Source organism: Mustelus asterias, chromosome 4, assembly GCF_964213995.1.
Source record: "Mustelus asterias chromosome 4, sMusAst1.hap1.1, whole genome shotgun sequence".
NCBI lineage: Eukaryota > Metazoa > Chordata > Chondrichthyes > Carcharhiniformes > Triakidae > Mustelus > Mustelus asterias.
The window spans coordinates 1,033,157-1,046,742 of NC_135804.1; the positions used below are offsets into that span (position 1 = coordinate 1,033,157).

The 13,586-nt window shown below is 44.1% G+C and overlaps 1 protein-coding gene across 6 annotated transcripts in view; it reads left to right on the forward strand.

The window, feature by feature from the left end:
* Positions 1–13,586, forward strand: part of zc3h18 (zinc finger CCCH-type containing 18) — a 201,761-nt gene that overhangs the window by 44,521 nt on the left and 143,654 nt on the right. For all 6 annotated transcript variants that reach the window (XM_078210460.1, XM_078210461.1, XM_078210458.1 and 3 more), the window contains exons 4-5: positions 1,274–1,422; positions 1,658–1,672. In XM_078210460.1, coding sequence (XP_078066586.1) covers positions 1,274–1,422; positions 1,658–1,672 — 164 coding nt within the window. The remainder of the gene's footprint in view (positions 1–1,273; positions 1,423–1,657; positions 1,673–13,586) is intronic.

A 13,586-nucleotide genomic window follows, 5' to 3' on the forward strand; every position in this document is an offset into this window, starting at 1 on the left:
ATTACAAAAATTTGTCCATCAATAGATAAAATGATTGCTTCCTAATTAGACGACTGTGTCTACGGTCGCCATTTTGATAGACAGGACTAACTGAGTCGATGATGGTGACAGCTGTGATTGTTATAACCATGACGTGACCCTATGGTGAAGACCAATTAGCAGGGAAGCATAAAGGAGACGGCACTTTTCAAATTCACACCCTTCATCATCAGACAACAAGCAATGTCTAAAATGGACAGTGTCATCGGTGATGCATTCAAACAGTACAGCCTGGATACAGATTGGAATGTAGATGATTGGAATCCAATCTGAGTTCCTTATTTTTAATTATTAACATCACAATCCTTATCCAAAATTAAAAGACTTTGAGGCTTGATGTATCTTTAAATTAAAGGTGATACTTGGAGAATACCTTGCTTTTCTTCAAATAGCCCAATTGGAACCACCAAACAAGGCCTCCGTTTTAACATCGCTTCCAAAAGAAGGTAATGAGGGTTTATTTTTTGAATACGCTATGGAGAAATGCAGCAAGGTTGAGATAAGGAGGGAGAATTTCAGAGCACAGCAATATCTTGCTCTCCCTGCTCTGCGAGAGGATAGAGCAGGAGCACATGTGGCCAGGGTTTGATGAGAAGAGGTTATAGCTGGGACATAGGACTGGAGAATGTTGCTGAGGTGAAGAAAGAAGGATCTTGCATTGGTATAGCATCTTTCACACCTTCAAAGCCCAATGTGCTTTGCAGCCAGTTCTATTCACATGTTATATAAAAACTGCTGCCAAGTTATGTACATCAGTCTCCCACAAATAGTAAGCAAGTGATTTACCAGATAAATTATTATTTGTGGGATGAAAGTTGGCCAGTACTCTGGGAGAACTCCCAGCTTTCCTTCAAATCCATGTCACCACCCAACAAGGTCTCAGTTTAATGTCTTGTCTGAAAAATGGCAGTCCCACAATCTGCAATAGTTCAGTGACACTGTGTCAACATGGTGTTTAAATCCTGGTATGGAGCTTGATCCCACAAATTTTACTGAAGCTGAGAATGCTACTGTCCCAAGTCAACATGCCCAACATCGAGCACTGATCACTCAAAATCGCTGCCCCGCTGGGGAGGACATGTCATTCATTCTAACTCCGTTAAGCCTTACTAAATATCCACATAGATTAACAAATAAAGATTAATTGAGTCCTTCACCATTGGTTTGTGTTGAAACGTGACTACTATGTTCTGGTTGTTCTGTCCTTTGAGTATTTAAATTTGTTGTTTTGTAGGTAACTGCACATGGGGAAATAATTGTCGGTTTATTCACCCGGGAATAAATGACAAAGGAAACTATTCACTGATAGCCAAACCAGATCCATTTTCACCTAATGGAGGGCATCGCCTGGGACCCCACCCATTGATGCAGGCCAACCCTTGGGTAAGTGAGCATAGGTTGCTGTAATACTGAAATTGGCCATTTGGCCCATCAAAACTGTGATGGCGCTTTCCTTTGAATGAGCTGCCTCATCTAATCTCTCTCCCTTTTCATTCAATTATTGAAACCCCCTGAAAAATACTTTGGAATTCTTTCCAATAGCCAATCCAGAATCTTAAAACTAAATAAATATTTTCCGCACTGTTTTTAACAACCTGATTTTCTGTTTTCTTTCTAGGAAACGCACGCCTTGGTGAGTACATATTTAAGCTAAATTTATAAAATTCCACAGACCTGGCCCAGTCTTACAGTTATAAGATTCAAGCAACACCAAAAGCTTCCTAAACTGAGAAAGTTATAGTGGGAGGAGGAATTGTGAGAGAAGATGGAGGGGAAAAAAAACTAAGGATAGATTAGGGTATGTTTTAGAATGTGGAGATGCCGGCTAAACACAGTAAGAAGTCTCACAACACCAGGTTAAAGTCCAACAGGCTTATTTGGTAGCAAAAGCCACTAGCTTTTGCTACCAAATAAACCTGTTGGACTTTAACCTGGTGTTGTGAGACTTCTTACTATGTTTTAGAAGCCATGAGGTTCAGTAAATGTTCAACCAGATTTGGGGGGTTCAGGTGCATAGCTCCTTAAAATGCCACAAACAGATGCAGAAACTAGTTAAGAAGGCCAGTGGAATGCTGGCCGCCTTATCTAAAGGGCTGGAGTATAGGAATGCAGATGTTATGCTGCAGTTGTACAAAACTCGAGTTAGACCCCACTTAGAGCACTGAGAGCAGGTATGGGCATCACACCTTACGAAGGATGTTTTGGCCCTGGAGGGAGTTCAATGCAGGTTTACAAGAATGATACTTGGACTTCAGGGGTTAAGTTACAAGGAGAGATTAGATAAATTAGGCTTTTATTCTCTTGAATTCAGAAGGTTGAGGGGTGATCTGATAAAGTCTACAAAATATTTACAGGGAAGGACAGGGTGAATAAGGATAAACTGTTTCCATTGGTTGAAGGCTCTGGAACCAGGGGCCATAATCTAAAGATGAGGCCAGGTCGTTCAGGAGAGATGTTAGAAACACTTTTACACGCAGAGAGTGGGGGAGGTTTGGAAACAGCGGTGGTTCCTGAAACGGCGGTGGATTCTAGTTCAGTTGTTAGGTTTAAGTCTGAGGTAGACAAATACTTACTGAGCAGGGGTATTAAGGGTTATGGGTCTAGGGCAGTTACATGGAATTCAGCCATGATCTTATCGAATGGAGGAGTGGGCTCGGGGACTGAATGACTTACACCTGTTCCAAAGTTCCTATGGTTCCTGAATTTAGGTCACCCCTCTCATGCGCTAATAACATCATTAAATAACAGGACCACCCCTCCGCTTTTTCTTAACTTCCTGCCCTTCCGAAGTGGCTAGGGGCATGGAAAGATCTGGAGCATGTCTTCAGTCCTATTGGTGGAATATCATAAGTACGATCTGTGAGCGATTACAGACATAGATTGGAACCTGATGGATCTTAACTTCCTGCCCTTCTGAAGTGTCATATATCCCTCAATATTCAGGTTCCGATCTATGTCTGTAATCGCTCACAGATCGTACTTATGATATTCCACCAATAGGACTGAAGACATGCTCCAGATCTTTCCATGCCCCTAGCCAATCTGTTCCAGAACAGCTATGACATCGGCATCTAACCAGAAATGTAGAAAATTCCAGTACATGTTCTGTACACAGAAAACAGGACAAATCGAACCTGGCCAATTACCACCCTATTAGTACTCTCAAACATCAGTAAAATGATGGAAGGGGTCATCAACAATGCTATCAAGTGGCTCATGCTTACCAATAACCTGCTCACTAATGCTCAGTTTGGGTTCTGCAGGGCCACTTAGCTCCTGACCTCATATCATGCTTGGGTAAGGCATGTAAAAGAGCTGAACTACAGAGGTGAGAGTAATTACTCTGGACATCAAGGCTGCATTTAACCAGGAGCCCCAGCAAAACTGGAGTTAATGGGAAAGCAGAGGCAAACTCCCTGCTGATTGGAATCATACCTAGCACAAAGAAAGATTGTTTGTGGTTGTTGGAGGTGAAGCATCTCAGTTCCAGGACATCACTGCAGCAGTTCCTCAGGGTAGTGTCCTAAGCCCAACCATCTTCAGCTGCTTCATTAATGACTTTCCTTCTATCATAAAGTCAGAAGTGTGATGTTCATAGCGCAACTCCTCAGAAACTGAAACAAAAACAGGAAACACTGGAGAAATTCAGCAGGTCTGACAGCATCTGTGGAGAGAGAATAGAGCCAACGCTTCAAGTCTGGATGAGTCTTGCTGGAGCTCTGATGGAGGGTCATCCAGACTCGAAACGTTGGCCCTATTCTTTCTCCACAGATGCTGTCAGACTTGCTGAATTTCTCCAGCATTTTCTGTTTTTGTTTCAGATTCCAGCATCTGCAGTTTTTGCCTTTATCCTCAGATATTGAAGCAGTCCATGTTCAAATGCAGCAAGACCTGGATGATATCCAGGCCTGGACTGAGAAGTGGCAAATAACATTTGCGCCACACAAGTTACTATCGGATGATGCCACCGAGGATCAGTAACTAGATGAACAAAAAGAAAGGGCCTTGTATGACACCAGCGCTAACATTGTAGGAAAGGGAAGTGAAGCATTGCAAATGATACTCATTTCGATTAGCTAATACTGGAACCAGGCAGTTAGTCCCACCCTGCTGAACAACATGAACCGGAAGAAGAGGATATAGCCAACCATGCCAAAGACTGCAGGCAGAAGGTGAGGAGGGATTGTTTATCTTTGTCTCTGTCACATAGGTTGATCGATGTGTTCTGGGCAAGAGAGGGATCAATTTCAACATCCCTAATTTCTCCTCTCACTACCCATCCGTAAATGGGTGTTTGTTTTATTCTGATTTTCCCCCATTTTAAGTGGTGGTATATTCTTCCCAACTCTTAAACCCGGAATGTTCCACTCCTCTAGAATAACTCGCACTGCAAACTCAAGATATAAAAGGTTTGGTTATTTTTACACACATGGAAGAGGCTGTTTGGCAACTTTGCCCCTTTTGCACTCATACAATACAAAGGGGGGTAAGGGAAAGGAATGAGGTTCAGGGACCGACCACAATCAAATACAAGTTGGGGCTTTTACATGCATCCAGAATCCACAATCAAAAATCTAATGAAATGTTTCTTCAGAGGGGAGGTCGACTTGCAAACGAGACGTTCACTACGGGTGAAGATATGTAGAGTTGCATTGTCTTGAAGGTACAAGTTATGCTCCAGTGGTTTGCTGTTTTGATGAGGAGCCAGAGTTTCAGGGGCCTTTGTCCACTTTCAAACTGTTCAGAAACTTCCAAAGACTAGCAGGTGATCTGCTGGAGCAATTTTATTAGCCCAGCAATTGTCCATTTTGAAAAAGAGAAAAAATATAGTATAAAGTAATCCAGCTGACAATATTTTTTTTTAATGAATGAATAAATTCATAGAAGGGATTCCAATTTCCAGATCTATGATCAGGGGGCTTTAGAACACTCAGGGCTGGGTGTGGGTTAGATTGTTCTGCGCGATGCACAAGAGACTGCTGGATATCTCTACTCTGAGGGTGCCAAGCCCAGGAACCTCACAACTGAGCTGCCCTTGCCTGTTCAGCACCATTCACAACTCCTCAGATACTTGAAAGAAAAACAAATGCTGGAGAAATTCAGCAGACCTGACAGCATCTGTGGGACCTGTTCACCTGTACAAGCTGGGGTTTAGTTGCTTGGACCAAGGGACGGGGATTAGGCCAAGGGTCAGGAGAAAAGGATGTTTTAAAGGGTCTTCGGCTATTTTGGGGGATCCTGGTTTGGGGGCTAGAACAATTAAGAGAGTTCCAGTTTTTGGTGCTCACAGCAACAGGTGGACAGTTGGCCCCTGAATTTGGGCAGCCTTCCTAGGCTGGGATGACAGGGAGTTGACCTTCTGGCTGGGTTTCTCCCGCATCCATACTGGATATGGCTATAGTGCAGTAACCTGGTCGGGTAAGTGTAGGGTTCAGTCTGGCTGGGGTCCCTCCACCGGTGAATTGCCTTATGGGTTCTGTCTTCTCGGGCACTACTGCCCCCTGGGGAGGATGGTCAGCCCTGGCTGTACCTCCAGTGGCTTATTAGCTGGGTGATGTATCATCCTCACTCTGAGCAAATTTGACAACTTCTCGGCTCCACATTTAAGACTCCACAAAATGATCAGTGAAATCAATCATGGCTTCCTGGCCAGGCCTGCTGGCCTTGGAGAGGGCACTCTCCTGACATGTTTCTCTTGACAGAGTGGCCAAAATTAGTGGGGAATTAGAAGATTGGGACGGCTTTAAAAAACAACAAAGAACTACTAAGAAAGCAATAAAGAAAGGAAAGATAGATTATGAAAGTAAACTAGCACAAAATATAAAAACTGATAGTAAAAGTTTTTACAAATATATAAAACGGAAATGAGTGGCTAAAGTAAATGTTGGACCCTTAGAAGACGAGAAGGGGGATTTAATAATAGGAAACGAGGAAATAGCCGAGGCCTTAAACAAGTTTTTTGTGTCAGTCTTCACAGTGGAGGACAAATAGCTTACCAATAATTGACGGTCATGGGACTGTAGGGGGTGAGGACCTTAAAATGATCACTATTACTAAAGAGGTAGTGCTGGGCAGGCAAATGGGACTAAAGGTAGACAAGTCCCCTGGTCCGGATGGAATGCATCCCAGGGTACTAAAAGAAACGGCAGAAGTAATAGCAAATGCATTAGTTGTAATTTATCAAAATTCACTGGACTCTGGGGAGGTGCCAGCTGATTGGAAAACAGCTAATGTCACGCCACTGTTTAAAAAAGGAGGTAGACAAAAGGCAGGTAACTACAGGCCGGTTAGCTTAACATCCGTAGTTGGGAAAATGCTGGAATCATTAAGGAAGAAATAGCAGGACACCTGGAAAAGAATGGTTCAATCAAGCAGACGCAGCATGGATTCATGAAGGGAAAGTCATGTTTGACTAATTTACTGGAGTTTTTTGAGGATATAACGAGTGCGGTTGACAGAGGGGAACGGGTGGATGTGGTGTATTTAGATTTCCAGAAGGCATTCGATAAGGTGCCTCACAAAAGGTTGCTGCGTAAGATAAAGGTACACGGAGTTGGGGGTAAAGTGTTAGCGTGGATTGAGGATTAGCTATCTAACAGAACAAGAAGTCTCACAACACCAGTTTAAAGTCCAACAGGTTTATTTGGTAGCAAATACCATAAGCTTTCAGAGCGCTACTCCTTCGTCAGATGGAGTGGAAATGTGCTCTCAAACAGGGCACAGAAACACAAAATCAAGTTTACAGAATACTGATTAGAATGCGAATCCCTAAAGCCAGCCAGTTCTTAAAGGTACAGACAATGTGGGTGGAGGGAGCATTAAACACAGGTTAAAGAGATGTGTATTGTCTCCAGACAGAACAGCTAGTGAGATTCTGCAAGTCCAGGGGGCAAGCTGTGGGGGTTACTGATAATGTGACATAAATCCAACATCCCAGTTTAGGCCGTCCTCATGTGTGCGGAACTTGGCTATCAGTTTCTGCTTAGCGACTCTGCGCTGTCGTGTGTCGTGAAGGCCGCCTTGGAGAACGCTTACCCGAAGATCCAAGGCTGAATACCCGTGACTGCTGAAGTGCTCCCCCACAGGAAGAGAACAGTCTTGCCTGGTGATTGTTGAGCGGTGTTCATTCATCCGTTGTCGTAGCGTCTGCATGGTTTCCCCAATGTACCATGCCTCGGGACATCCTTTCCTGCAGCGTATCAGGTAGACAATGTTGGCCGAGTTGCAAGAGTAGGTACCTTGTACCTGGTAGATGGTGTTCTCACGTGAGATGATGGCGTCCGTGTCGATGATCCGGCACGTCTTGCAGAGATAATGTCACATTATCAGTAACCCCCACAGCTTGCCTCCTGGGCTTGCAGAATCTCACCAGCTGTTCTGTCTGGAGACAATACACATCTCTTTAACCTGTGTTTAATGCTCCCTCCACCCACATTGTCTGTACCGTTAAGACCTGGCTGGCTTTAGGGATTCGCATTCTAATCAGTATTCTGTAACTTGATGTTGTGTCTGTGCCCTGTTTGAGAGCACATTTCCACTCCATCTGACGAAGGAGCAGCGCTCTGAAAGCTTATGGTATTTGCTACCAAATAAACCTGTTGGACTTTAACCTGGTGTTGTGAGGCTTCTTGATGTGTTCACCCCAGTCCAACGCCGGCATCTCCACATCATATCTAACAGAAAGCAGAGAGTCGGAATAAATGGGTGCTTTTCCAGTTGGCAATCAGTGACTAGTGGCGTGCCACAGGGATTGGTGCTGGGGCCTCAACTATTTACCATATACATAGACGATCTGGAGGAGGGGACCGAGTGTAGGGTAACAAAGTTTGTGGATGACACACACATGCGTGAGAAAGCAAATTGCGTGGAGGACACAGAGAGTCTGCAGAGAGATTTGGATAGGCTAAGTGAGTGGGCAAGGATCTGGCAGATGGAGTATAACGTTGGTAAGTGTGAGGCTATCCACTTTGGAAGGAATAATAGTAAAATGGACTATTATTTAAATGGTGAAAAATTACAACATGCTACTGTGCAGAGAGACCTGGGGGTCCTTGTGCATGAATCACAAAAACTCAGTTTGCAGGTGCAGCAGGTAATCAAGAAAGCAAATGGAATGTTGGCCTTTATCGCGAGAGGGATGGATATAAAAGCAGGGAGGTCTTGCTGCAACTGTACAGGGTACTGGTGAGGCCGCACCTAGAGTACTGTGTGCAATTTTGGTCCCCTTATTTAAGAAAGGATATATTAGCTTTGGAGGGAGTACAGAGAAGGTTCAGCAGGTTGATTCCGGAGATGAGGGGGTTAGCTTATGAGGAGAGATTGAGTAGACTGGGCCTGTACTCATTGGAGTTTAGAAGGTTGAGGGGAGATCTTATAGAGACATATAAGATAATGAAGGGGCTAGACAGGGTAGAAGCAGCGAGGTTATTTCCACTTGCAATGGAAACAGGAACTAGGGGGCATAGCCTCAAAATACGGGGGAGTCAATTTAGAACAGAGTTGAGGAGGAACTTCTCCCAGAGTGTAGTGAATCTTTGGAATTCTCTGCCCAATGAAGCAGTAGAGGCTACCTCGTTAAATGTGTTTAAGTCACAGATAGATAGATTTTAAACCATTAAGGGAATTAAGGGTTATGGGGAGCGGGTGGGTAAGTGCATCTGAACCGACTCTCAGATCAGCCATGATCTTATTGAATGGCAGAGCAGGCTTGAGGGGCTAGATGGCCTACTCCTGCTCCTATTTCTTATGTTCTTATGTTTTAGGTTCTCCAGAACACCACTGCCCTCTAGTGGATGTGCTGCCCCAGCTACTTTCCCTGCTGGAGGCAGGTTCCTCTTCTGCTCTGGGGTATCTGGGAATCCTATGGATCTCCCTCCAAATTCAGAAAGGTAGTTTTGGGTAGCCAGTCCTCCAGTTCACCCAGTATAAGAACATAAGAACATAAGAAATAGGAGCAGGAGTAGGCCATCTGGCCCTTCGAGCCTTCCCCGCCATTCAACAAGATCATGGCTGATCTGAAGCGAATCAGTTCCACTTACCCGCCTGCTCCCCATATCCCCTAATTCCCTTATCGATCAGAAAACTATCTACCCGTGATTTAAACATATTCAACGAGGAAGCCTCCACTACTTCAATGGGCAGAGAATTCCAGAGACTCACTACCCTCTGAGAGAAGAAGTTCCCCCTCAACTCTATTCTGAACCGGCCCCCCCTTATTTTGAGGCTGTGCCCTCTAGTTCTGGTTTCCCTTCTAAGTGGAAAGAATCTCTCCACCTCTACCCTATCCAGCCCCTTCATTATCTTATATGTCTCTATAAGATCACCCCTCATCCTTCTAAACTCCAACGAGTACAGACCCAATCTGTTTAATCTCTCCTCATAAGCTACACCCCTCATCTCCGGTATCAACCTGGTGAACCTTCTCTGCACTCCCTCCAAGGCCAATATATCCCTTCGCAAATAAGGGGACCAGAACTGCACACAGTACTCCAGTTGCGGCCTCACCAGTGCCTTGCACAGTTGCAGCAAGACCTCCCTGCTTTTATATTCTATCCCCCTCGCGATAAAGGCCAACATTCCATTCGCCTTCTTGATCACCTGCTGCACCTGCAGACTGAGTTTTTGCGATTCGTGCACAAGGACCCCCAGGTCCCTCTGCACAGTCGCACGATGTAATTTTTCTCCATATAAATGAGATTCCAATTTACTATTATTTCTTCCAAAGTGGATAACCTCACATTTGCTAACGTTATATTCCATCTGCCAGATCCTCGCCCACTCGCTCAGCCTATCCAAATCTCTCTGCAGACTTTCCGCGTCCTCCACGCAATTCGTTTTCCCACTCACCTTCGTGTCATCAGCAAACTTGAATACCCTAGATTCAGTCCCCTCCTCCAGATCATCTATGTAAATGGTAAACAATTGAGGCCCCAGCACCGATCCCTGCGGCACGCCACTGGTCACCAACTGCCAACCAGAAAAGCACCCATTTATCCCAACTCTCTGCTTCCTGTTAGATAGCCAATCCCCAATCCACGCCAACACCTTACCCCTAACTCCGTGTACCCCAATCTTCTGCAGCAACCTTTTGTGAGGCACCTTATCGAACGCCTTCTGGAAATCTAAAAACACCACATCCACCGGTTCCCCTCTGTCAACCGCACTAGTGACGTCTTCATAAAAGTCCAGTAGATTCGTCAAACACGACTTTCCCTTCATGAATCCATGCTGCGTCTGCTTGATCGAACCATTCTTATTCAGGTGCTCTGTTATTTCCTCTTTAATAATGGACTCTAGCATCTTCCCAACTACGGACGTTAAGCCTGTAGTTACCCGCCTTTTGTCTACTTCCTTTTTTAAACAGCGGCGTAACAGTAGCTGTTTTCCAGTCAGCCGGCACTACCCCAGAGTCCAGCGAATTTTGATAAATTACTACTAACGCATCTGCTATTACCTCAGCCATTTCTTTCAGTACCCTGGGATGCATTCCATCCGGGCCCGGGGACTTGTCTACCTTCAGTCCTATTAGTCTACCAAGCACCACCTCCTTAGTAACAGTAATTGTATTAAGGACCTCCCCTCCCACCAACTCTCGATCTCTAATATTCGGCAAACTATTTGTGTCTTCCACCGTGAAGACCGACACAAAGAACTTATTTAAAGTCTCAGCCATTTGCTCGTTTTCCACTATTAAATCCCCCCTCTCATCTTCCAAGGGTCCAACATTCACTCTAGCCACTCTATTCCTTTTTATATACTTGTAAAAACTTTTACTATCATTTTTTATATTTTGAGCTAGTTTAGTTTCATAATCTATCTTTCCTTTCTTAATCGCTTTCATCATGGCTGATCCTCAGTCTCAATGCCTTATTCCTACTTTCTCTCCATATCACTTGATACTATTAAAATCTAAAAAATTATCTATCTCTTTCTTGAATAAAGTCCAACAGGTTTATTTGGTAGCAAACGCCACTAGCTTTCGGAGCGCTGCTCCTTCGTCAGGTGAGTAGGAGTTCTGTTCACAAACAGGGCATATAAAGACACAAACTCAATTTACAGAATAATGGTTGGAATGCGAGACTACCGTCCTGACATTATCCTTTATTAACAAAGCTACCCCACCTCCTTTTTCTACCTGTCTATCCTTCCTAAATGCCTGATAACCCTGTATATTCAGTTCCCAGTCCCGGTCACCCTGCAACCACGTTTCTGTGATGGACACTAGATCATATTCATTTGTATGGATTTGTGCCATCAACTCATTTACTTTGTTTCGAATGCTTTGTGCATTCAGGCAAAGTGTCTTTATGCCAGCCTTTATCTGGACCCGGTTTGTTGAAGCGCTACTCACATCTCCCAAGCCCTCTCCTCCTTTAGCTAGTTGTTTATTCACTATACTCCTGGCATTAGAGTAGACACCTCTCAATCCTATGGTCTGACCTCTCCCCTTCTCTGTTCCCAGTCCTCCTGCCCTCTTGCACTGCCTATAACCCTTCTCTGTTTGCGAGCTACCTTCCTCACTCTCAGTCACGTCGCTTTGATCCCCTCGTATGAGCGTATGAGTGTACGCTCCTTTTGGTTTAAATCTGGGCAAGGGAAATTCCTCATGAAAGGAAGGTCTGGTTCGGGACTTACCAGGCATCCCTGTGGAAAAAATGTTTCATGCAGCCAGACCAGCACCTCCTCCTCCAGTAGGGATGTGGGCTCCCTTTTTAACTTTGTAGGACGGGTCTGGGGTCTTTCAGTGCCTCTATTTAAAGCCGGAAAGAAGGATTTTTCTTCCCATTCCAAGCGGGACAAAAGTAGTTTTTAATGCTGTGATTGGGCTGAAACCTGGTTGGAGGGTTTCAAACGTTGCATTCTGGGAAAGACAGTCAAAGATTGTCTGCCATATCCTTCAGGTCTGCACCCGTTGGACTTAAGGAAGCTGGAAAAAGGGTGAATGGCCAGGATGAGTGTGTAATAGTTTTATTGAAGACATCTAAAGTGGAGGTGAAGTTGAGCAAATTAAAAACTAGGAATGTTGTGATGAAAAGAGGGCTAAAAGCTAGATAGTTGGGGTTTTGAAAATGCGGTTGTAAGTAATTTGGGCAAAACGTTTTTTTCCAGGGTGGACATGGAATGAGGTGGGCTGGGACATGGAAGAGGTTGTGGGTGAGATTGATATAAGCATGTCATTAAAAACTGCTTTGTCAGTGATTGATCCGGTTAGCTCAAGGGATCCTCACGGACTACTTTGTCGCTGATATTGAGACCATCTCAACCACAAGTGCAATCTGAACTGAGCTGACCAAGATGGTTGATGTTCACTAACTTTCAAACAATTGCAATTCACTGAGATTTCCGTACTACTCAAAGGTTTGCTCTCGGGATGCAAGTTGAAGTTGATCCAAGCCTAGTTTAGCTGCCATCTTCAGGCTCAGCAAAGCATTGCAGTTTGTGGTAACCACCTGCAGGTGGTACTGTTGAGTTAAACTAGCTGCAGTGCAAACCTTAGTGTTGTGATCCCAGCTAATGTTAGCGACAAGTCAGATCCCAGGATGGAACCCCATTTAATAGATCCTAACTTTAATTTTATGTTGTAAGGTTGCAAGTTACAACAATATATCTCATACTCTAATGACCTCAGTAAATACACAGCTTACGTAAACCAATAAAGGAAATATGGTCAGACGCCACACTCTAAAACTAAGTGACAGACACCACCCAAAACATCATCTTGGATCACACTATGAGCCAACTTCTCTCACTGCAGCTCTGGCTTTCACACAGGGATTTCCAATCTTCATTCCTGAAGAACGTGCCTTGGAATCTTCTCCCAAACAGCACTTGGATGCCTTCACCAAGAATCCATATCCACGATTTCAGCTTCTCCTCTGATAATGTTTCTCTGCCATGGATCACCATGTGCATTCAGGTTTCCATGCAATCTCATATGTATCCAGCTACACCAATAGGACACTATGCTTCACAGGCTGTGTTAAGGTCTGCACCATGAGTCCTGTCTTTAACTGGGAGTCACTGCTCCTTATTTCAACTTCATTTGACTTCACAGTGTTCCTGGGGCTACCTCTGCCCCATTCCTAGTTTCTGGGACTTTCTGTTCTTTAGCTTCTGGGACTTGCTTTCTGTTTGTGTGCAATGTGCAAGAGTTTCTGTGGAATGCTTCTTCCCTCTGGGTTACCTGGTTTCAGATTGAAGTTCAAGTGTTTATGCTTTTCAGTGTGGCCCTCTGATTGCTAAGCAACAGCTTAGCATTTTTTAAAATCCTGTAATTGTTTTTACATCATAAAACCTTCCTTACAATGCAGGCAGTTTTAAAAGTGAAACTGAACTGACAGACTTTCTGGGTACCTTTTTAGCATGAAGCTAAATTAAAGTTTTAACCCGTCGCACACAAATACAGAAACAACTTGACCGTACCTTATTCCTCACATACACAATGCAAAAATAAATTAATATATGAATTACTTTATATACAAATACAAATGACTATTTTCTAACACCAGTAAATGTCATTAATCGCTGAGCAGGTTCTGGGTATGTTC